Here is a 25,231-nt window from a genome sequence, read left to right on the forward strand (position 1 = left end):
CCCCCCGTTGAAAACTACTGCTTTAAACTATGGTCTCGGCAGAGGACATAATCAAAATATAAATATTAGATTATTTTTAGCAAAGTAAAAATTCAAATTTATGAATATTAAAAAAGAAAAATACTCCTCTGAAAAAAAGACATACAAAAATAATTTTGATTTATATATTTGATGCAGATATATATATATATATATATATATACACATATATATTATTTTTACCTTGCAGAAAACGACTTAGTGGTGACAAGCATGCACTTTGGGGTAAGACAGGCTGAGCGCTGAGCAGAAATCCTGTCTATGTGTCTTAGTTTTATTGTGTGACCTCCAATGAGTTACTTCAGTGCTCTGTGCCCAGATTCCTTAAGATGGGGATATTAATAGCACCTACTTTGTAGGATTTAGTAAAGATTAAATGTGTTAAAATATGTAAAACACTTAGAACAGTGCTTGGAACGTGTAAGCATAATATAAATGTAACTGTTTTTTTTCCAAGCCTAGTCACATTGCACAGCAATAGTGTTTTTTATTCATCCATCCACTCAATAATAATAATAATAATAATATAAGTTTTATCAAGATAATAATTTTACTGCATTTTACACATATTTCTGTCTTTCCTCTTATACCAAGCTACCTCAATTGTCCCAGCCTAAAAGGGGGCTTAGCAAACTACATCCCCATATGCCAAATCCAGTCCCAAAACAAGGCCTATTATTGCGGACTGTGAGCTAAGAGTGGTTTTTACATTTTTAAAGAATTGAAATAAAATCAAAGGAAGAATACTTTATGACACATGAAAATTAAATGCAATTCATACTTTAGTGTCCATAAATAAAGTTTTATTGGGACACAACCAATTTCATTTGTTTACATATAATCTGGCTGCTTTTGTGCTACAACTGCTGAGTCAATAACTTGCCATAAAGGCTGTCCAGCCTGTAAAGCCTTAAAAATTAACTTTCTGGTCCTTTACTAAGAAGATTGCTAATTCCTGATCTAGAGCATAAAGGAATCAGTAGAAGCAATAGTATCAAGAATTATCAATCACCTTTACAAGGACAGGATTTATTTCTCTTATCCTTCCAGAGTATCCCTATCTTTTTATCTTTGATCTTTGTTCAGTATGAACTTTGCTTCCTTGATTCCCTTTGTCCCCATTTATTCAGCTGCAGCAATTTGTTAGCCAAGGAGTCTTTTAAGTCACAAATGACCTGAACGGTGGTTTGCAGCTTTGGCTACACATTGAAACCAATTGGAGTACTTAAAAAAATAAAAATAAAATACCTGGGTTCAATTTAACCTATATCTTTATCTCTTTTTTTAAAGGTACCTGGGTGCTATTCTCAGAGATTCTGACATCATTGGTCTGGGGCACAGCCCAAGCATCAGGATATTTCAAAGCTCCCAGGTAGTTGTGTAATGAGTAGCCAGGGTTGAGAACCACTGCATCAGATAGAGGGCTGAGTTGTCAGCCCAGTATTTTCCAAAGTTTCTGTGATGATAAAGAATTTTGTTAGAAATACAAATCCTGGCCCCATCACAGACCCGTTAAATCAAATCTCCAAGGAGGAGATGAAGAGGCTCTATCTATGTTCAACAAGCTTCCCAAGTGAGTCTTTTGGTCCAGGAAGCTTGGGACACACACACTTTCCTTGTATAATACCCAGCAGGCTGTGAAGTGGCCTCTGGGAAGGAGAGCCTGTATGTCTGGCTCCTTTGTGCACAGCTGACTGTAGACTGGATGCCCCAGTCGTGTTTGGTTGTGTTCACATAAGGACTTTCAGAAATCCATATTTATGTATTGACAAAGCCCAGGCCTCAAGGAAGTACATGGAGATGAGGAGAGATTTTTAATTTTTAAATCTCAAGAGATGCTTAATGGTAAAATTCAGCTTTAGATCAAAGGTCCTACTTGCCTTCGGTTGTGTTCTTTTCTTTAAGAGTATTTCCTACTCTGATTTCAAAAAATATCCCCTTCGATGCTCCCAAGTTTCTGAAAGATGGGACACACCTCATTTTCACAAAACCTCACTTCTGTATCTTAGCAAGTTTCCAGAAGAGCAGGTTGGGTCCTCTTCTGTTCCAAGAAGAAAGGAGGCAGGGATCCAACTGGCTCCCAGATCTGGTTTGCGATGAAAGCCATTTCAAGTGCCCAGCTGGAGAGGATGCCAATTCAAGGTATAAAAGAAGAACCAGGTCAGAGGGCAAGGGATGTGCTCTGGGTTTCTCCAGCAGTGACAGACCCCTTCCACTGTTTAAACGCCATGTGCCCTTCACTCTCCAGCAGCAGTAGGAAAGGCCCACCAGGGATCCATACAACCTGCAGCAATCTTTGGTGCTCACATTGCATAGTTTAGGAGTTGTGCATCCTGCTTAATAGAAAATGTATAAGAAGAATATTTAAGCAATAAAATACAAATCCTTATAGGATTTGCAGTGACTTAAGTAAGAATCATAAGGTTATTGTTTCTGCTCAGAGCTTTGACATTCTACACAGCTTGTTAAAGCCTACAGAATACATGTGTTTGTGTCTACATGCACACACAACTTAAAGCACGTCATGTTAAGGTAACCTGCAGCAAGACCCCATGGATGTTGGTGACTTCTAAGATAGGTTGCCTCCCAGACGCAGCCAGTCCTCTGATGTGCCATTTAAACATGTTTAAAGCCGTATTTTTGGAAGCCCATATTTTGAGAGTTGTCCCAAAATGTTATATTGTAGCTTGATTCTGGAAAGAAAAGCAGTATAGAATAACTGGGATTTAAAGAACAGGCTGATCATGGAAGAAGCATAAACAATAAGGAGGCACTTTTAAAAAGGAGAGGTATGACCTGTTCACGGCATCAAAAGGAAGCAAAGAGTAAGGTAGGAGGAGACAAGAGGAATGGAAATTTCTTGAGAAAACAGGCAAATAGTAATCTTAGCCACCATTCATTGGGCCTCTACTGTCAGGAAATAGATACATATTCTGCCCCCATGTTCCTAATCCTTCCCAAAGCTCTGTAAGGTCAGTAGCCATCATCTCCAAGTCACAGGATGGAGGCCCAGGCAGGTGAAGTGATTTCTACAAAATGATACAGCTTGGAAGTACTTGAGCTAGGATTTAAATCCAAGTTTCACTGATCCAGGTGTCTGCGTTCCTTGCATCAAACAAATACACTAGACCTGAATTCGGAGGACAGGGGCAGGTTGGAGGAGGTAAATGCTAAAATGCCGAGGTTCTGGAAGAATTGTGTGGGCGTTACTGGGCCTACGTGTGACAAGAGAAGATAATGCTTTGAAATGTTTTGCAGTGAATTGGGTAACATGATTAAAAAACCAGGGCAGTTAAGGAGATTCATTTCTCCTAGAAGTAATGGAATATGATCCAATAAACAAAAAAGAGCAAGCATAAAGAAGGATTTCAGGACACAAGGAGGCTGAGAAAATATTTTAGAGTTTAGCCATTAAAGTCCACTGTGTCCTGAGAAATACTCAAAGGGAGCAGAGAGTAGATGCCAGTGTGTAATGGTGAACAGGAACCACAGGAATCAAATTACATTTTATTTTTTTAAATTTTATCTATTTATTCATGAGAGACAGAGAGACTGAGAGAGAGAGAGAGACATAGCAGAGGGAGAAGCAGGCTCCCCGCAGGGAGCCCAATGCAGGACTCTATCCCAGGACCCCGGAATCACAACCTGAGCCAAAGGCAGATGTTCAAACATTGAGCCACCCAGGCATTCCCCAAGTTACATTTTAACAGCATCCTATGTGATTTCAGGTAGAGCAGACTTCCCAAGTGAGGTTTTCACAGAGTGCTAATGATCCCAAAGGGGAGCAGTGGGACCTGAGGTGTGGACAAAAATGACAGTCCCTGAAGAGGTAGGTGTGCAAGAGCACATCCCTCAGGGGGAGAATGGGCCCCGCTGGCCCCTCAGCCTCTCTGTAGCTGCCCCCATGCTTCTGCTGAATGCCGACATATGTTCACCTTGCAAGAGATGAGAAATTATATGGTTGTGTTTTTAAATGCAGTGAGGTCATGGGGTCTTTAAAAATACCTTTGGCTCCTATTAAGAATTAATGTATTCATTTGATTAAAAAAAGGAAAGAAAGGAAGAGAGAGCAAGAGAGGCCCCATTAGCAGAGAATGCAACATTTCTTTGGCTCTGTAGGGGCTGCTAGTTCCCCTCCCTGTCTCCCAGCCAGGCTGAGCTGTTCTCCACCTGCTAAGCTGCCCACCTGCTATGCTGCCTCCAGGCTCCAGAGTCACACTGTACCTCCAAGGCCTCAACCCTTTGGCCCACCCTGTGTCCTATTTTTTGCTATGTGGGCTCCGAAGAGTGCAGATCAGAGTAAACTCACTCTCATTCCTTACTCACAGTCCCGGGCACCCCCAAAGCCAGGAATGCTTTAGTCAACTTAAAGCACTGTCTATTCTAGGTTGAGCTTCTCTGCCATTTCCCCCAAGGGGGACTTTTGCTCCAAGGCCCCCCATTGCTAGACCCTCACCAGTCCTCCTACACCTGCACTCACTCACCTAGACATAACTGAATCGTCCGGTGACAGTCACCAAACCTAAGCCCTGAGGTTTTCCTCAGACACCCAGCACTTCAGCCAGTTCCGCTGAGATTCGACCTCAGGCTCTCAAGCCTCATGAGGATCACACCCCACTCCAAGCCACAGTTGGCCACACAGACCCATTCCTTCCTATAAATTGCTTTATCTTCTCTTGTTTTCTTTCAAAGCAGCAGAAACTGGGAAGAAATATCCCAGCTTGGACAAGGAAGGGGGGGGTGTGCAACAGAAAACAGATAAAACCCTCCCAGGGTCCTGCCATGCAAAGCACATTATATAGGAGGGAAAAGAAGAAGATGATGATGATGATGACAACAACGACATTAACTCAGGGAAGAATTCAAGTGGAACTTTGAGATAAAGTCCAGTCTATTTTCTTGTGGGTTTGGCCAGTTTACAAGTACAGTATGTGTCTTCCTTTCCTTCCTACAGACATTTAATCTACCTGGCATTCATTAGGCACAAATCCACTGTGTGCCCTAGTTCAAGAACCTGAGGCTCAGGCATGAGCAAGAGGAACCCTGAGAGAAGAGGTTCCCTTTTTAGCCAGAAGGACACGAGAAACTGGGTAACTGCAAAACAAAATGATGCATCATGACACAGAGGTATAAACAAAATACTGGGACCCACAGATACACGTAAGGGTCAAAAGGAAGATAGCATATCACATTATTACAGTCTTTTTACAAAAAAAGTCTTTGAATAGCTCAGAGGTTCATTTTGTCGGGAATTCTGAGTCCTGCCTGCTGACCTCGTTCCGTCCTGCCGTGCGGTGGCTTTGCCCAAGGGCAGGGCTCCCGGGTCCTCGTAGCCAGAGCACTCTGTTGTGTTTCCTTACAGCTGGCGTACATCGGATACTTGATGCTCTTCAACTATATTGTGTTAGTGAAGATGGAGCGCTGGCCTTCCACGCAGGAATGGATCGTTATTTCCTATATATTCACCCTGGGAATAGAGAAGATGAGAGAGGTAACTGCTTTCACAAAAGAGAATGTAGGAGAAAGACCGTGGTTAGTTAGGTTTGTGGATGGAAGGGAGAGGGTGGCTGCTAGGGATCCATATTAAGTCAGAAACTGTTTTCTCTAATGCTGCCATAGAAATCATGGGCTTGGCCTTGGGGGCCGCTGACAAATCTGGGGAGACATCACAGTGTGTGTTTATAAGGCAGTCACTCCACACATGCTTAGGATTTGCTTTAGCTTTTGCCCACAGAGCTCTTGCCCCAAGAAACCCTCCAGTAGTCTTCGACACTGTTTACGCCTATCTTCCATGGACCCTAGAAACAGGACTTCTCAAATTGCTCCATTTTTTCTACTTTTAACTCCCATGGCAAAGCTTTATTTACTCTGGGACTCTTTGCACACTGTCATCCAACACCTATGATTCCTCAAATGCGTTTCAGCAGCTCCGGGGGTAAGAACTATACTTTCATTCATTAATTTATCCTCTGGTTTATTCCTTCTCAACGTTTATTATGCATCTGCTTGGCACCAGGCTTTCCACCAGCCCTATGCATCAATGAGGTGAAATGAAGATATTTTTTATCCTTCAGGTTGAGGGTGTGGGCCCCCTTCTTCTACCCCTACCCCCTTCTTGTAAAAGGAGCCATCATAACCCCACCTGCATAAGGACTTGCTTGAAGTCAGAGCCAGTGTCAGGGGCCATCAGAACGTGAGCTGCTGAAATGCATGTGGTCAAGCAAGAGTCCACCAGAGGGCTCTGCAACCCTGCTCAACAGGCTCCGCAAACTCCGGTTCCCTAGGCTGGAGGGAAGGCTGGCTTGTGCTGTGTGATGATTCTTCTGCATCTCCCCCTGGAACTAGTCAGCAGGCAAGGTCTTTTCTGGAAGAATCACTCTCTGTCAAGTCCACTGCACCCTCAGGAATTCCGGAACAGTCAGTGAGTGGGAAAATATATTAGGCTCCACAGGAAAAAGGATTCCTACAAATACACAAATTCACCCTTGCCTTCATTACCAAGGCAGACAGGTTAAAAGACCCTTAGGTTTTAGCTCTACAATGTTCTCTTCCAGACAAAAGGATGCAGTATCTATTAGATGCCATTATATTGGGATCATTTTTTAAAATCTCTTAAATATGTTTAGAGCCGTTTAGGGTTTTTAAACTGCTCTGGGGATACTGAAATTCTAATTGGGATGCCCTCATCCTGAGAGTTTGGAGGTGTGTACACTTAGTCCCATTTTATGAGTCTGGATTTTTTTTTTTTTTTAATGGATGCGTTGCCTGGCCTTGTTCTAACTAGTTGTCTACTCTCAGGTCTTCCTATTCACAATGCCTTCTCCTCGCTGACCAGGGCTGTGCATTTCCCATCTGTGAAGTGAAAACACTGTAATAAATTTGCTGTGGTCTTTTGTGCAGCGCCCTGAGAACGGAGGCCCGGAGGCCCGCTACTGCGAGGGGCTCTGCTGCTGCTGAGCGCCAGCTCCTCTCCCGTGATTTAACGCCCTGATGCATAATCCTAACCCATGATAAGCAGAAAAGGGAAGGACTTGGGCAGGGAGACTGGAATCCCTCCAGGGACCAGACTGGAAGAAGACAGGGAGCAGTCTGTACTCCACGGACTGTTCTGGAAGAGGCTGCCAAGCAGGCGGGCAGCCAGGAACCTCCCGGCCTGGATATCCATTTCTCCTGAGGCGGCATGTAACCGTGGACCGGGCAGGGCCCTGCAGGCTTGGGTCAGCAGGGGGTCATCCCGGAGGCCGGCGAGGAGGAGGGGCCCCGCCCCGGGCGCAGGGAGGCGCCGACCACCTTCCTCTCCGACCTCGCCCTCCCGGGCCTGGCGCTGCAGCCTCCCCCGCCTCCACCCCACCCCGCTTCACCGCAACCCTGACCCGGGTCCCTGGACCCGTCAGAGATGCTCCGCCGCCCGCCCAGGGCCTGAGCACCCCACGGGTCCCGCCTCCGCGTCTCCCGCAGCGCGCGGGCTCGCAAGATCCCGGAAACACGGAAAAGTCTGCAGGCTTCCCGGCCGTGCGACGCACAAGCAGGGCTTTGTGGTTTCACAGGCGGCCCTCCCATTCCCAGCACCACATACTTCCGCGCGCAGTCACCAAAACAAGCCGCGGGGATCCCTCCGGGGCCCGGGACTGTTGACAGCGCGCGTGGGCGGGCGTCCTCCCTCCCCTCCCCTCCCCCCGCAGCCCCGCGAGGCCCCGGCCCGCAGCCGGCGGCCACGCCCCCTCTCGCGGCCACGCCCCCTCTCGCGGCCACGCCCCCTCGCGGCCACGCCCCTCGCGGCCTGTTGGAGAACTTTCAGGGCCCGGGTCTCTGCGCTCCTTCCCCGCCGCCGCTCAAGCCTTGATCTCTCTTTTTTCTATTTTTATGTTGAGCCTTCCCAAAACTGTTGCCACTGTCTAAAAAATGATGCTGCCAACCTCTGTGTTGACCGGTTGCAGGAAAATGTGGACACAGGGTTAGGAAACCTCCAAGGCATTTCCCTTCCCACCCCCACCCCCCTCAGCCCACACACGGGGAAGTTTTCCTAGTTACCAGGGAGCCCCTGAGAAGCCACCAGGACGACGGCAGTGCAGGAACCCCGGATGGGTAGGACAGTGGTTCTCCACCTGTTGTCACCAGCTTGTCCTGGGGAACGTGTGAGAAATGCAAACCCCCGAGCCCCATACCAGGCACACGGGAGCAGAAACTCCAGGCGTAGGACATAGGACGCAGTAGCCATCTGTGCTGGCGCCAGCCCTCCAGGTGATTCTGAGGCATGCTTGAGTTTAAGAAACCCTGGCCTAGGGTTTAGGAATGTAGCACTGCAGAGGAGAAAGGACTACCAGCTGGCTCTGGTATCTGGTGCACCGCTCCCAAGTCCTCGTCCTGACTTACCAAGACCTCCCTTCCTTAATGTTTGAGGCCAAGGTAAGCCATGACAGGGGACATGAGGATTCGAATAAATAGCTGCAGATCAGACCTGTCCCCGTCTTTGCTTTCCTCCTCTTTGAGAGGAGATCCTGAGTTGGGAAAGCAGGGCTGGTGATGTCTCAAAAAGAAGGAAGTCTCTGAATAAACACAGGGGATGCATGAAGGTAGCCTTGCTATACAGCCTCACTAGGCCTGCCTCCCTGGCTCCTCACATCCAGTGCAAGCTGTGCTGTGGGATGGGTGGCAACTCCCACTAGCCGACTGTGCATTTCATAGAGCCCATGTGTGGCAGCAGAAAAGTCCTTCTGGATTTAAGGTCAGTCAGAGCCCCACCCAGTCGCTAACGATATAGGAGGGAGGGGAGGATTGCTGTGAGGTAGGTGTCTATGTAGCAATAAGTCAACAAACATTTATTGAGAATCTATTATGTAACAGGCCCTAGGGAACAAAGGGTCTGCCCTCAGAGTTTACAGTCTAGGGGAGATGACAGGTAAACAGACACATACAACATATTTACTAATTTCATGTTGTGATAAACTCTTTAAAGCATAAGAGAGGGTAATATATTAGTGACTGACTTGCGGGTATGGAGGCCCCTGCAGGTAGGATTAGTCAAAGAAGGTCTTCCTAAGGAGGAGAAATTAGAGCAGAGACCTTGAGGATGAGGAGGAGCCAAACATGTAAAAATCTGGGAGAAGAAAATGCCCAACAGAAGGAACAGGTGCAAATATCCTGAGCTTAGAATGGACTTGTTATGCTGCAGACAACACGACTGTGTCTGGAGGTGTGGAATGGCAAGAATATGGTGGGATGGGAAATGAGGACACCGGAAGGAGTTTGGATTTTTCTCTATTTGTTTTGGAAGCTGTCAAGAGATTTAAATATTCACTCATCACAATTTACTTTCGTTTTTGTTGTCATTATTGTTGTTCACCCATCTCTCAAGTCTCTCGCTTTTTTAGATTGTGGTATAATTTACTGGTAAGAAAATGAACAACTCATAAGGGTCCAGCTTGATGAGTTTCTGTCAACCCATATAACTGTGTAGTCACTACCCAGATCATGGCTTAAGTTTTTAAAGGTCATTCTGTGTGCTACTCAGAGAATGGATTGAGGAAGGGTGGGCAGCGGTGATGGCAGGGATACCAGTTAGAAGGATGTTGCAATCATCTGGTTGATGTGATAGGACTTAGAATAGAGTGGCAGCAGTGGGTAGTGGTGAGAAGTGGTTGGATCACATTGTATTTAGAAATAGAGGTGATATTGATGCAATTATGTGGATGTGAAGAGAAGACTGAAGTTGTCCTCCCTGTGGATCTGAGTAACTCAATATGGTGGCATTGAAATGGAGCAGAACTTCAGAGATTTACAGTGCATTAGGAATCAGTAATTTTATAGCAAAGCCCCAATGCATGTCTTAGAATTGTAAAGCAACCCAAAGGATCAAACTTATTGCTTACATTTGCTTCTGGAATGTTTGTATCTGCCTGGCCTAAACTTAGCTCAGTTGTATATTCACAGCATGCACGTATTCAAGTGGACACAAGTAAACAAAACAAGCTACTGATGTCAACTAACAGGCCGAAGCACTTTCCAACTAGACCAAAAACATAGACTGAAATCAGACCTAACCCCACTCTCTTTCCTGCCTTTTAGATTCTGATGTCAGAACCAGGGAAGTTGCTACAGAAAGTGAAGGTGTGGCTGCAGGAATACTGGAATGTCACAGACCTAATAGCCATCCTTTTGTTCTCTGTCGGAATGATCCTTCGTCTTCAAGACCAGCCCTTCAGGAGCGATGGGAGGGTCATCTATTGTGTGAACATCATTTATTGGTACATCCGTCTACTAGACATCTTCGGCGTGAACAAGTATTTGGGCCCATATGTAATGATGATTGGAAAAATGGTAAGCAGGGTCCTCTGATTCCATGTTATAAATTTGCAGAGGAGGAGTAACAATTATAGGAAGAGGAAAATAATTCATTTGGGCCCGCTGTGATGGTCCAAGATGGCCCTGGGGATGTTTTATTTTTTCATTCCTTTTGAGTGTTTGGGAGTTTGACTACATCCATATACATCACTGGAAAATTAACCATCACTCACCCATTTACTTACTGAAAAACATACACAGATCATCTATTTTGTGTTAAGCACTGGAGTAGGAGTTGTGTATATAAAGGAACTCATTCTGTGAGATCAGAGTTGAGAGGAAGAGAAGTAATTGCCATACAGTATGAGAATGCTGTGGTAGAGATGCAAATAAAGTATAAAGGAGAATAGAAAAGACAATGTAGGTCAGGGAAGGCTTCATGTGGCGATTACATTTTAGCTGGATCTTGGAGGAGGTGTGGTATCCACTCCAAGTTTTTAACAGATTTTTTTCGATTTTTAACATTTCTTCTTCTTCTTTTTTTTTTAATAAAGTGCTTGAAAAATGCCTTTCCCTACACAAAAGGAAGAAAATATAATCTATTTTAGCTGAGTTGTTAGGTTGAATTTGAGTCGGCCCATAAGTTCTATCCATATATCCATGTATTTTGTTACACTACTGGGAAATGATGAGTTAAAAACTGGATTCCAGAATGATACACTTACTTATCGTATTCTTTAAAAAAGAATCTCAAGTGGCAAACCAATATGCCTTCCCAGAAGTAGCTGTAGACTTGCTCCGGCACTCCTTGGCCACACTAGTTTCCAGACTCTCTCCGTAAAGATCCAGCCCTAGAGGGACAGCTCGTGAACTGAGGTATGCACGAGCAAATCAGCCTCTGCTCCAGACTCACTAGAGGAATTAGAACCAGAAGCCCAGAACCTGGGTGCTTTTTATCAGTTACTCCAGTTTTCTAAGTGTCCCTTACTTCACCTTTATAGGACATATGTGGAAAAGCCAAATATGTTCATCCTACCATGGTAAACACCTGTTACTGAGAAACCTCTATACTAATAACCTCCACTCCACTTCCACTTGTGAGCTGCTGAAAACCCAGCAATTAGTCAATAGATATCCTTTATCATTCTCACTCAAATTTTACTATATACATTATTGCTGCTGACCTTTCGGTCAGCCAATCAGTATTTATTATTATTATTATTATTATTATTATTATTATTATTCTATATGCGCATATATAACTCTATTGAAATGAATCTTAAATAACCAAGACTGTTCCTACAAAAGCACTGACAAACACATGCAAAGAGGAGAATTTGAATCAAAAAGGGAAGGGTTGTGAGGCTTTAAGCAATTTATTTAACCATCTTTAAGACTCAGTTTACTCATTTAAAGTAATTATAATAAATGCAAGGTTATATCTTGCAAGGTTGTTAGGATGATTAGAAATAACAGTTTCTAAATAACTAATGGTATCTGGATCCTAATAAGTAGTTGATAAATTGTGTCTGTTATATTTATGTTTGTTAAAGTACAAAGAAAAGGAGAGCGGAAGAATTGGTGAGCACGTTTGGTCAGCTCTATTCTTAAATCCTTTGTACAAAAGCTTGAGATTTATAACACCAACATTGTTTAGGGGAAATACCAGCAAACCCACTCTAGAGAGGGAAACTTGAATTCAACAAGCTTGATTTATTTACCCAAAACTGAATCCCAGTTCAATTGGGGGTTTTGACTAGATATAAAATGTGTATCTGACTCTGTTGCACAGCCCGTTATATAATCTTCTCTGTATTTTAGTATGAATTTGAGATTGTGGTAAAGATTCGTATGTCTAGAAGCAGAGACTCTCAACTTAGAGTCTTTGGGAGAGATTTAGGAGAAAGAATTGGTGGACCCTCCACCCAATTTATATATAAAAAATACGTGGACGTGTGAATTTCTTGGACAGAGAGGACAAGCTTTCACGAGATTTCCAAATGTATTCTCAAATGAACCAAATGAAAGTGAAGAATTATAGCAGCTGCAAAATTAACCAAGTTTTCTCGACCTGGACCCTATTGATTTTCAGATTAGATAATTCTTTGTTGGGAGGACCATTTTGTCCATCATAGGATGTTTAGCAGCATCCCTGGCTTCTATCCACTAATGCCAGTAGAGTAGGTGCTCACACACAAGTACACACACACTCTTACGACAACAAAAACATCTCCAGACATTGCCATATGTCCCCTGTGGACACAATTGCCCTCTGTTGAAAACTGCCACAGTAGACAATTACATAATCTGATGGCTTGTTTTTTTCTAATTGATTGGTTGCCTTGTTCTGTTTCAATAAATAAGATCTGAAGTCTCAAACCAGCCAAATATATTACTTTAAAAAGGTTAGGTGGCATTGAAATACTTGAAATATCTGAAGTCACACTAAAACGACAAGCTTATTGTAAAATCCATGTCTATCATTTTAATAATGGCATAATTATCCCCAGATTTGATTTGAATGAAACCTTACTTTGGAGTGAGCAAGAGAGATGTACTACATTTTCTCTACCTTCTAACTTATGAATGACTTCACTGATCAGTCAAGAATAAGAAAATGAGTGTTTTTGGTGGCTTTATTCTCTTTCATGGAGCTTTTAAGATACTTAGTTTGATAATTGAGTCACTGATCCAGAAGGTAGGTAAAATATGCCTATAGAATTTATCAGTGAGCCAAATGGACTGCCAGGCAGGAAGCTTAACAAAATATGCCCAGATGTGATTATTCTGAAAGCCCCTTAACATTAGAGAGGTCCCTATTCAGTATTAAACAGCCAAGTAACTAACTGTGCCCTGTCTAGGGATAGCAGATGTCTAGGGATAGACATCTGCTAAAATACCTGGATGCAATACTGATCAAGTATGATCCCAACTGAACTTACAATCTGGGATCACTCTGGAATCCTGAACCCTTTCCCTCATATTCCACTTCTCAATGCAATTCTCCAAGCTAAGTACTAAGCTCACTTATATAATGCAAAATAAAAACAACAATAATAATAGCTATCATTTACTCTGTGCCAATACTATGTCAAACGTGTCATCATCACTACAACCCCACGAAATGGCTTTTAGTATCTTCATTCATTTGTCAATTGAATAAACAAACTGGGCAAAGAACAGAGGCAGGATTCCAGCTCTGACTTCACAGCTTGATCATCCAATGCTAATAATAACAATACATTAATACTACAGAGAACTACCCACATTGCTTCACATGTTATCACACTTAGTCCTTACAAAATTAATATGTATCATTATTGTCTTTATTATCCCCATTTTGAAAATGAGAAGAAAAACAAGATTAAGCAACTTGCATGTGACCCCTTAGGCTATTTTTACTAGCAGAGCCAAGATGAAAACTCAGGTAGTCTGGTAGTCTAACACCCGTACAGGATGCAACCAACGCATATTTAGAAGAGTGAGACAAAATCCACTCTCTTCATATTGAACCAACTGAACAATTTAGCTATAAAAACAGAGGTCCCCACCCTTAGTTTTTACTAATGCTCTGTTTCTGCACTCTACCAGATTTCAGTATTTATATGGAAGACTGTTTTGAAATCTATATAGTTGAGTGAGAAGAATGTCTTTTGTCTTTGGTGGTTTTGAGCCTTCAGGTAGAGAGCAGACTTAATCTGAATGAAAATAGTCCTGAGAAATTAGATTAGAACAGTTGTCATGTGTACTGGCTGAGTTTTCTTGGGTCAGACTGGCTCTTAAATCAGGGTACACACCTTCTTCTCCCCACCTACCTTTTAATCAATCTGAATACACATGAAGGACCCATTAGTGTTTTTTCATTGCTAGAACTAATTGTAAATAAAAGATGAAAGAATTTTACAAAATAGAGGATGAGCAACAGGTCTATGTTCCTATAAAACTGTTTCAACACAGTTGGCTTGTTCACTTTTAAGAGAGTTCTGAGGCCACTCAGCTATAAAAAGAATAACCAATTCAGTAGCATATATTTTTTTAAAACACTAAATAAATATGAATGAACATCAAGTTTTGAGAGATTCTTATTTAGTCTTAAAGTTAAATGATACTTGACAGATGGATTTGGAAGTTGCCTTGATGGTTGATTGACTAACTGACCTAAAATATATTGAGCCCCCAGTGTCCTAAGGCAAACAGGAAAGTTATAGTGTTTAAATTCTAATAACAGACACCATGGAATATATTCTTTTAAAATAAAATTTTAAAGCAGATTTAAAGCCTTTATTATCATTGATAAAATTATCATTAGTGTTTGTTTGTGGATGGGTATCCCTTCAGGAAGTTTGATACCCAAGAGAAGGCCGTCTTTTGTATTAGATGATTTGATGTGAGGGATAGAAACCAGTCTCCCAACTAGCTTAAGCCCGGGAGGGATATATTGACTTAGAGCAGGGCATGTTGAAACTGCCCTTAAGGGCTATGGCAATCAGGCCTTCAACCATTGTCAGGACATACTCTCTCTGTGTCTGGAATATCTGCTTCATTCACTCCTGATCATTTTCACTAGTCAGAGACTCGGCCTCAGACACTCTGAATTCATATCATTATGGAGAAAGAAAGGGAGCTTCTCTCTCCCAACTTCAGTTGAAAAAACTCCAAAGAAAGGACTCTGGTTGGCCCGTCTTGTGTCACATGCCTACCTCCTATCACTGTTGCCAGAGAGTGAGGTAGCATGATTAACCTAGCCTGGAAAAGACACCTATCTTTGTGGCCAAAATGGGTGGGAACTGCTTCTAAAAGAAGGAGGCAATGGGTTCTGGCCAGGCAAAATAATAGTTATTACTTCCCCATCTATTTTTGGTGATAAAAGGAAAGTAATTTGGCATATGAGAAACAGATCACAGATAATATGTATCATGAAAACAAGCAAAAAAGAAAGGAATCAAGAGGAACAAGAGATAACATTGTGCTCAAATGCAGTCAAGAGAATTTTATAAACATGTCAAGATGAAAATCCAACTTTTCAGCAGCAGACACAGAAATGGGCCATTAGGCAACCTGATTCTATTTCCTACAAAAACACCCTTCATAACTGATAGGATATACTGTGAGAGAATTAAATACAGAAAGAATGGTCTTCTGAGGGACTGGTTTGTGATAGAATACCAGACAATGAGGTAGGGGCACAAGAATAAGAAGGTATATGATGGATATTTGGGTTGTCCTAGCTTTGTTTGCAAATGATTATTTCCTTGAGTGTTCCACCGCTTCATTAGCCTTTCAAACTTAGGGAATTTACAGCATTGCAGTAGTTCTTAAGATGGTCTAATTTTCCCAATTTCAATTTTGCTAAGAAGAAAGAGACCCAAGGAGGACATTTGCCCTTCCCAGGAAGAGAGACAAAGCTAGTACTGAACTTACAGAGACCCAAGCTTCATGTGACTCCCATGCCTAGTCTTGACTACGTGGCACAGACAACAATGAAAAATGAGGAGGTTCCATTCTCTGTGTGCTTTTGTAAAAATGATTCTTGAGTTACTGATAAGCATCTGTGGACATTGCTGCAATAGACCAAGTGTTTCTCTTTCTTACTTTCTTACACAGCTATCTATGTATATATCCCTTAACAGCAGTATTAAAAGTGAACCTCCTACAAAGGTTTCCATCAATGTTGCTGTCATAGGGACATTCAGTCATATGGATTTTCTTTTGTTTCTCCCTCTGTTTCCCCAACCTTCCAGATGATAGACATGATGTACTTTGTCATCATCATGCTGGTGGTACTGATGAGTTTTGGGGTCGCCAGGCAAGCCATTCTCTTTCCCAATGAAGAGCCATCATGGAAATTGGCCAAGAACATCTTCTACATGCCCTATTGGATGATTTATGGGGAAGTGTTTGCGGACCAGATTGACCGTAAGCAAGTTTATGATTCTCATACACCAAAGTCAGGTATTGAACTTCAATTGGGTCATGTCTTTTCTGAGTTCATTTGTTTGTTCTCAATAAATGGCTCAAGATAGAGGACCGATTCCTAGCTTGGTATCTTGGAGGAAAAAAAAAAAAACAATTACAGAAGGTGAATATACAATTTTCACAAAGTAGTCTTTCTCCAGGTATGTCCTTTCTGTGACACAAATCGACATTTGATATACCAAATTTGATCAAGAACCATATAAAAAGATCTAAATTATTTGGGGATTCAAAATCCATGTGTTGAATATTTCAATATCATTAATATATTATGTCATGATTCCCCACCCCTACCCCAACCCCCAACCCCCAGCCAGTAAAAACTAAATTCCTTGGGTTTGACTTCAGAACAAGTAAACAATTCTCTATTTTGCCATCAGAATTCAAGAGGGCAAACATCTGCATGGTGTTTTCCTTGCAGTGGAAACTATTCTCCAACTCCTTTTCCCACTGTCTTAAATTATGTGCTACTGAGACTCAAAAGGACCTAGTATTCACTGCCTGGAAGTATGGAAAATGCCTTAGGTTATAAACTGAGTTGCTTGCTGTAAATGCCAGAAAAAAAAAGTATCTATATCATGAAATGATTCAGTGTGAAGAGCAAGCGCCAGCAGGCCCCCAAGTGTTTCATGCCCTAATAGATGCTGATTCTCTATAATAAACACCCTCTTATACAGAGTTTGGAGGTAGTTGTATACTAGGAGTCTGTTCCAGCATTTTATTTAGACCAAATGTCAGGGCATAGCAGACATTGAGAAATTATTTGGGAAGAAAGCATCAGGAAAGAAGTATCTTCCAGTATGGAAGAGCTAAATCCCTGAAGCAAGGATTTCTCATTTTCCCTAAGGAGTTTAGCTCTAGAAATAACATCCCTCCAACATTGTCGAATTAACATTTTTGAAACATTTTCTGCTGACACGCCAGCCATCTGAGCTCTGGACTGTGGACATGGATCGGGGTTATATAACCAGGTAATATAGTTTGTTAAGAGCAGGAGCAGAGACCAGTCAGCAACCCCCCACCCCTACCCCTCTGCCAATCCCAGGTAGAACGGACACCAAGTAAATAAGGAGCAAGCATCAAAGAGTATGAGCCCTCTGGGCCTGTGAGGAACATGTGTACACGGGCAGCAGGACACAGTAATATGTCATTTTCCCTTCTGTGATGGATTTTGAACAAATACCTTTCTTAAAAGGAGTTATCTGAGGCAAGAAGGCTTTATGGACACCTAATTGGAACAATATTCATTTCAGGAGACTTGGCCACGCTCACTGAGGAGGCATTCTGACTCCATCTCCTAGTCGTGATAACTTTGGTTGGCAATGCGCCGCCTTCACCAAGACAGCTTTCCAGAGCCTGGGGAAAACCCTCTGGGGAATCCTCCTTTCAAATGGTCCCTAAAGCAAAACAACTAAAAGCCCATCTACCATCATTCTCCTCAAAGATTAAATGTATACTCCCCGGCCCCCCAGAAATTACTTTCCACGTTGCATTATTTTGCCTTGTTTAAGTTTTCCTTTCTTTCCCAAAATGAGATCAAGCCTCCATGGGCGTTTTGACAGTACAACATTTCGGGAGGGGAGAAGGCAGGACATGTAGGCATGTTTTACAAACGGCATTGTCTGTCCCTCTACTAGTGGCCATTTATTGATGTTGTACTATGAGCCCAACCTAGTGCAACAGACACCACCATCTGGCTGAACAAAGAAGATTTATTATTGTTATTTCAAAAGAAGGGCTGATTGTAGTTTAGAACTGGAACCCCACCCCTACCCCCAGAGATGGGAGAGAGGTGTTTTGTGTGAGTGAAGTATGAAAATAGATGTCCCTTCTTGTTCATTAGACCCGTGGTGCTCTACATGTGTGAGAATAAATTTTTTCCCCAAATCTCAATATATAACCGACCCAGCCTTGGATGGATGCAACCTTCATGACACCCTTCCCCTGCTCTTACCTTCCTTCTTGACATTCTGAAATTGGCTGCAATGGTAGCCACTGTTCTAAGCTAAATCAGCCAGTTTGCTGTTTAGAGTGCTAAAGAGCATTTGTCCTTTCTCAAATGGGAAAGCCTCTTACGAGGCTGCCCCCAAACCTGCCGTTGCATTTGGTCAAAGTCATCAAACATCCCTATCTTCAAAATAATTTGATTTTCATGTTGTGGCACTGGACAAGCCCAAGGGGCAGAGTGACTGCCCCATCTTGCCATTCAGAACTGCCCAGGAGACCCAAGAACCAAGCTATTTGAGAAAGGTACAAATCATTGATGCTGCCCTACGGTGTCTTGCCTCTTTTCTGTGCCATGTCCAGGCTGGTTTGTTGAAGCATGTGTTCAGGCTGATCGGATCTCATATCCTCCTGGACCCAAAGCCCTGCCCAGGGTCCACCAGGCCCATCCTGTGGATGTGCCCCCATGCGGGCCTCTCCAATGCTGCTCATTCTCACACACCTTCTCAGAGCAACTCATTTCTAATGTGATGCACGTGCTCTGTATTGAACTCTTTGTGTGTTGAACTGCAAAATTGCTGAACCCATTTCATGGTTGGGGAAATAATCTTTCTTGGGATGAATGTACATGGATGTATAATGGGGCCCAATGGGTGGGTTATTTACATCAGTCTAATACCTCTGAAGGGAGGACAGCTTTAATGCCCTCGCTTCCAGGAGACCATGTTCCTGAACTACAGATTTTTTTTTAATATACGTTCCATTTTTTTCTTGTAGCTTGTCCTAAGCCCAGCGACTTTCAATAAGGCCAAAAAAAGCTGGAATGAGACTTCTGAGGTTACTTTCCAAATGTGCTTAAAGACTGAAAGCTAAAGAAATAAAGAATGGAGTGACTATAAAATCACAAAATAATTTAGGTGGTTTTCATTTCTAAACTAGGTTAGATTAACACAAATGATAGTCTGGCATTAATCTCAATTATTTGTAGTGGCTAAAATATTTGCTTTGTGTCCGGAGCAGGCGTGAATGCGAGATAGTGATTGGCAGCAGCAGATAATGAAACTGGGAAGGGAGGATGATGGTCTGCTCTGCCTGGATGTTTTGCCTAGCCCTTTGATGAACTAATAAGAAATAACCTTGCCGTCATCGTTGGGTTGATGTTTAAGTTATATATAACAGCAGCTCTCTAAAACCCAATATATGGGCTACCGTTTGGTGACTTGGGCCCCAGCTTGCTAAATGCATTGCTACCAAACGATGACATCCTTTTTAAGTGTCTCATTAAGGTGACCCCTGTTGCATGGCATCTGAGAGCTGGTCAGGATCCTACTGGAGCTCGAGGGGGGAAAAAAAACCACTTATAGAAAACGAGCAACAGAATAAATTTCCAGCACATTCATGCCAAGGCCAGGGCAAAGCTAAAATTAGAGGGACTCTTGCCAGTTAAGAAATCTGGTTCCAGGGTGTGTGAGGTGCCTAGAAATGCACCTTTGTTGGCAGAGAAGATGGGGTGTCTCTAGCTTCCTTGAGCCTCTGAATGAATGAGACTTCCCTTTATGCACAGGGCATCCTTGTGTTGCCTGCCATCCATGCAGATTACCCAGGCTATACCAGGGCAGGGGGAAAATGAATCATGCTCTTGAATGCATTAAATCAAGGTCTAAATTTAGTTCTCCTTTCTGCTGCTCTGAGTATTTTTATAAGTTTGGGTACTAATGTGAAAGCAGAACGTCCAAAACTTACTTTCTACCATAACAATTTAATATTATTTGGCTTTTCCCCTTGGCCCAAATTAACTATCCAAGTCTACTTAATGCATGGGTCATTCTTTTTTCTCTTACTGCCTAGGGCTTTCCATCTGAAATTAATAGGTAATCTGGAGTAAGAGGGTTTATTTTTGTTGTGGTTTGGTTTACTTGATTTACTTTTTATCTATCTATTTATTTAGTACAAGTTTTGCTATTAAAAAAAAAAACTTACTCTTGTGTACCGTTGGTGTCTCTGTGATATTGACTGGATTCGAAGTGTTGTTTTCATCAAGAAACAAGGAGCATGTATGTATGTGTAAAGCTAAAACATTCCCTTGTATTACTCTTCTGTCTCAAATTATTTGTTCCCCCTTCATGTGTGGAAGTTAGGACAGCTCAAGTCTGGTCTCTAAAATATGCCTGCTATGGCAAAGCTGAGAACAACATGAACAGAGAAGATGGCTATTGTTATGCATTTCGATTCTTGGACTCCAGTTCTGGAAACTTGGAGCTCTGCATCTGTTTGGTATTCAGGACTGACCTTCTCTAATGGATTCAGAGCACACTAATGCCTAACAGCTATAGTGTAGGGAGTGTTGCCTGACCAAAGAAAGTATTTTGGAAAAGAAAAACTTGAGCCAGTGCCAACTTTTGGGAAAAGGGGGAATTGTTTTGCTGGGTTTTGTTTTCACAGATTGCTAAGGAAGCAAGCCAGTAGAAGGCACCACCCCCTTTTTCTGTCCCTGAAAGTCAGCTTACATTCTAGAGAATACCCACCCAACTCGTTTGCTAATGCAAACTGAGACTTAGTGAGTTTACAAACAGCAGAGCTATCTGCAGACAAGCCTTTGTGATGATTCAGTATGCTATAGTGATCAACATTTGTTCCACTCTTACAATATTCATTTAGTCTTTGCTCACAGGTTGGGCTCCATTTTTAATCCATTCATTCTTCATTCTGTGCAAATATCTATTTTGATCCTACTATAAGCTGGACACCGAGGTAAAGACATGCACATGACAGAGATCATGTCATTAAGGAAGTTTACAGTCCAAGAGAGGCAAACTGACATTGACAATATATATGTGGAGATGGAGCCCCAAAAGAAAAGTAGTTGGTTCTTCCTAGGGTGAGAGTTGAGGGTACAACAGATGAGACCTTGCAAAGAATGGGAAGATTAAGCTGAGACCTGAAATATGAACAGATATTTGCTGGGCAGATGGGAGCAAGTGGGTGTGAAGGAGAAGAATGGCATTCCAAACTGAGACTCAGCATGGACAGTTCCAAGCACAGCAGGTAGTTTAATATGGCTGACTATAGGGTGAGAGGCAGGAGGCCGGAAGCAGGACAGATGGGTCTGAAGAGAGACAGGAATATAGATCTTGAAAGACATATAGTTCATGTTCTGGGTAGTACCATGACCTGACATGTTTTAGAGCCCTCTAGCAAAAATATAAAGGTGAGAGGTGAGAGGTGAGAGCACACTAGCTAAGGCAGTAGCAGTTGGGATGAAGAAGATAAGCAGCATGAGACTTTAAGAAGGTCAAAACAGAAGGACCTCATTTGGAGATGGTACTGGGGAAGTTGGATAAGGATTTAAGATGGAGAAGTTGAAGGCCACTCTAAGGTTTCTGGCTCAGTCGAAAGAATGATGTCATTTAGCAAGATAGAGAACCTAGAAGGAAGAACTATGGGGAGAGGTGGATTTGTTCAGTTGGGGTTGGATAGATTTAAGTTCCCATGGGAATTCCAGGAAAACCACAAAGAAGGCTGTTTTACATGTGGATTTCTGGAGCTAAGTAGAAAGAGCTAGCCTGAAGATACAGATCTGAAAATCAAGAATATAATTCCAGTTAAAGCCATGCAAGTGGGTGAGCTTGCCAGAGAGCACAAGTAGGGAAGGCCAGAGAGGAACGGTAGAATGGAGAAATCAACAGTATCAAAAGCAAGAGAAGACAACAATTAGCTGAATATTTAGAAAAATTTCATTCAGCTAGACCTTTAGGAAGTCACTGGTAATTTTGGCCAGAGAATTTTCATTTCAGGAGTAATGCAAAAACAAATTACAATGATTTAAGAGTAAATGAGCAGTAAAGCAAAACATTTACTAGGGAAGAGAGAGAGAGAAATGTTGCATATGTGTAGAGGTGGCAAGGGAGGGAAGAAGATCAACGAAGTGGGGCTTTGAGAGAAAGAGTAATGTTTTATAATCACCACTCAGGAAAGTCACTAAGTACACTTCAAAGGATGGCTTAGGGCCACCCACTTGCATAGTTAGGTTGTCTGTTTTCTCAGTTTAGACTCAGCAGTCCAGATCAAGAAAAACAAATTGTTGGATTAATCCAAGATTGAATTGTTGCTGTGCCAGCATGGCAGAAATAAAGGAGACTAAGTTCTTTGAAGATGTTTACAAGGGTTTAAAGTTATGCATTGTAAGGTCTAAGATGGAAGGAGAAGAAAATAAAAGCATAATGTTAGTCAGTACATAGGAGGAAGAAAGATCAAAGGACCAGAGTTCTGGCCTGAGCACCAAGTACTTGAGAACTAAGGATCCTGAGAGGTGTGATGATAAGATGTTGTGGTCAGACAGTGGGAAATTGATATTCAGAGTTGAGGTAGAACAATTTAGGAAAATGATAAGGTCCAGAATGGATTCTAGGATTTGCTGGAATTGAGGTCAAGCATCTTGGAGCTAGGTTCTTCTGTGTCTGTCACTGCAGATATCAAAGTATCCATAATGACAGAAGAGGGAGTGGTCAGGAGGACTTTGATCAGAATTACCTGACACTCAAAGGAGAAAGGGCTTTCTGTACAAGAATGAAAAGCAACGGGTTAGAAGAGGCAAAGTATCAGTGACAATACAGACATTACTTATGGGTACCACAATGGTGGAGGTACAAGAATGTGCAATTTTCATTTGGGAAGGTTACAGGGAAGTGGTGTCTTTCTGCAAAATGGGATTTAGTTAAGACAAGAAAATGCATACTGGGCTTGTAGAAGTATGAGAAAGCAGAGGATATGCGTTCAATGATAAGGGTATTCCAGAAGTCTTTGGGGAAAGAGAGGAAAGGGAGAAATGATGGAAAAATTCAGTGGGCAGAGAGCCCAACATCACATGAAGACAGAAGCACAGGGGAGGATAGTTCACCAGAGGAACTTGCATTGTAGGAATAGAGGATGATAGGTAAGAGAAGTGGGAATAACTATTCTTCGGTTTTGAGGCAGCTAAAGACTGGAGCGCAGGTAGCGTAAGGGGACAAATTGGGCTAATGACAGCTCAGTCTCATAGGCAGTCTAGAGCAACCTTTGCTCGGGTTTTCAAGATTGTGTTGAAGGCAAATTGTTCTGATGCCCTCAGTGGATGGAAGTGGAGACTTTGTGTGGTGATGCAGAATAACCAGGTTCTAAAGAGGAACCACTTCAGATAGTTTGGAGAACTCTCCTGTCTTGGAGGAGGCTCTAGAGAAGCATCAGAGAAGCATCATCATTCATTACCTTTTACAAGAATGAGTTCTTATTATCACCTTGGAGTATTCCATTTTTCTTTAACCATAGACTGGCTGATACCTTGCCTATAATTAAATTTAGTATTTGGCCCATCCTGGCCATTTTCAGCCTCTGTTTTAACTCTGCCTTTAACAGAGTGCTTTTGGTACATTGTAGGTTTGCATGACTCCAAAGCCTATGTTTTTTCTGCTCTACCACAAATACTCCAAGTAAGTCCTACATAACCCCGTGGAAAATAAAGCATCAGCAGATGGGATATGTTTTAAATTTTGGAAACTTTCTCAAAAAAGCTCTAAACCATTTCCCAAAAATCTTACTTGGGAGAGAAGAGTTAGCTTCCCATCTACCTGTTACAACTATTTTGTCACCTATGAGGAGCTAACTTATCACTGGGGTCAAAAGGTATGAAAAAAAATATGTGCCCCTCCACATAGAAGCAAATCAGTAGAGTTTTCTTTAAAACTCTGGTTGAATTTATCCTCTTTAGCACATGCAAAAATAAAATAGGATTCTGTAAAATTTAGAGAAAAAACTGAAGTCTCTGGCAATGCCAAATACTAAGTCAACAGTGAAGGACTTCAGAAAGAGTTCATGTGTGCGACAGCAGATAAGTAGCAGAAAGGTTTACTAAGAGCATGTCTAAGAGGACAGTAGTTATTAAAAACCAATAATTATCTGGGGTGCCTGGCTGGCTAAATTAGAAGAGCATACGACGCTTGATACTGAGGTTGTGAGTTTAAGCCCCATGTTGGGTATAGAGATCACTTAAAAAATAAAATCTTTTAAAAAAAATTTTAAAAATTAAGATAATAAAAGTGAACCAAAATGTAATAACAAGTGCAATTGACCATAAGGTAGAGGAAGGTAATTATTCTAAACAGAATACTAGAAACACCTCTGTGGTGTATCACTCAACCCAAAGTGTTGTTGAATAGCATCTAGAAGTGTATTAAAAGCAAAACAAAAGGGCTATATTTACCCAATCTGGAGCTGTGGTATATCTGTGCCTGAGTTACTGAGGATGATATTGGTCACTGTCTCTCAAGAAAGACATAAGTGCATTGAACCAGAGAAGGCAGCCAGACTTACCAAGGGAGTGGATGAAAAGCTGTAATTTGAGGACCGATCTGGAAGATGAGGACTCTTTGCTTTAAAAGGCAAAAGCAGCCACGTCGGAGGCTGTGAACTCCCCAAATGAATCGTTCTGTGGATAAAGTATAACATGGGTCCCCAAATCCCAGTGTACTCGAGCTAAGGATCCATTGAAGTGTGAAAGTTGTAGACTTGGGTCAAATGAAAGAAATGCCACTCTACAAGTGGGTAGAGAACTTCAGGGATTTATTTCCCCTTGGAGATGTTACAGGAGAAATAATACAGTCTCAAAGCGAATTTTGAACATTTTATCTTTTTAATCATAACAAGGGAGATGCTGAACGAAAGATGATCCTTTTTTTTTTTTTTTTTTTTGGTTTCCCCCTTAAAATAATTTTCTTCTGAAGAAAAGAAAAGGATGAGAGAAGGGAGGAGAAAGATTCTGCTATATGCTGGAGGGCCCATATCATGGAAATGACATGGATTATTTAAAATGGCCTATAATCCCAAATCACCTGTAAGCGTTGGTGGAGAAGACACGCAGCCTGGCACATAGCAAATACTGTTAGTCCCCTACCAAGATCCCCCACTTCCCCTTTACCAGAGTTTTTTCCGTACTGTCCAGTTACTGTGTGCTAAGGGCTCT

The 25,231-nt window shown here is 42.2% G+C and overlaps 1 protein-coding gene across 2 annotated transcripts in view; it reads left to right on the forward strand.

Moving 5' to 3' along the window:
• The window catches only part of LOC121482335 (transient receptor potential cation channel subfamily M member 3), a 95,149-nt gene that overhangs the window by 27,216 nt on the left and 42,702 nt on the right, over nt 1-25,231 (forward strand). For both annotated transcript variants that reach the window (XM_041740232.1, XM_041740235.1), the window contains 3 exons: nt 5,402-5,530; nt 10,105-10,356; nt 16,062-16,236. In XM_041740232.1, the coding sequence (XP_041596166.1) occupies nt 5,402-5,530; nt 10,105-10,356; nt 16,062-16,236 (556 nt within the window). The remainder of the gene's footprint in view (nt 1-5,401; nt 5,531-10,104; nt 10,357-16,061; nt 16,237-25,231) is intronic.

This window comes from Vulpes lagopus, chromosome 2, assembly GCF_018345385.1.
Source record: "Vulpes lagopus strain Blue_001 chromosome 2, ASM1834538v1, whole genome shotgun sequence".
NCBI classification, from domain to species: domain Eukaryota; kingdom Metazoa; phylum Chordata; class Mammalia; order Carnivora; family Canidae; genus Vulpes; species Vulpes lagopus.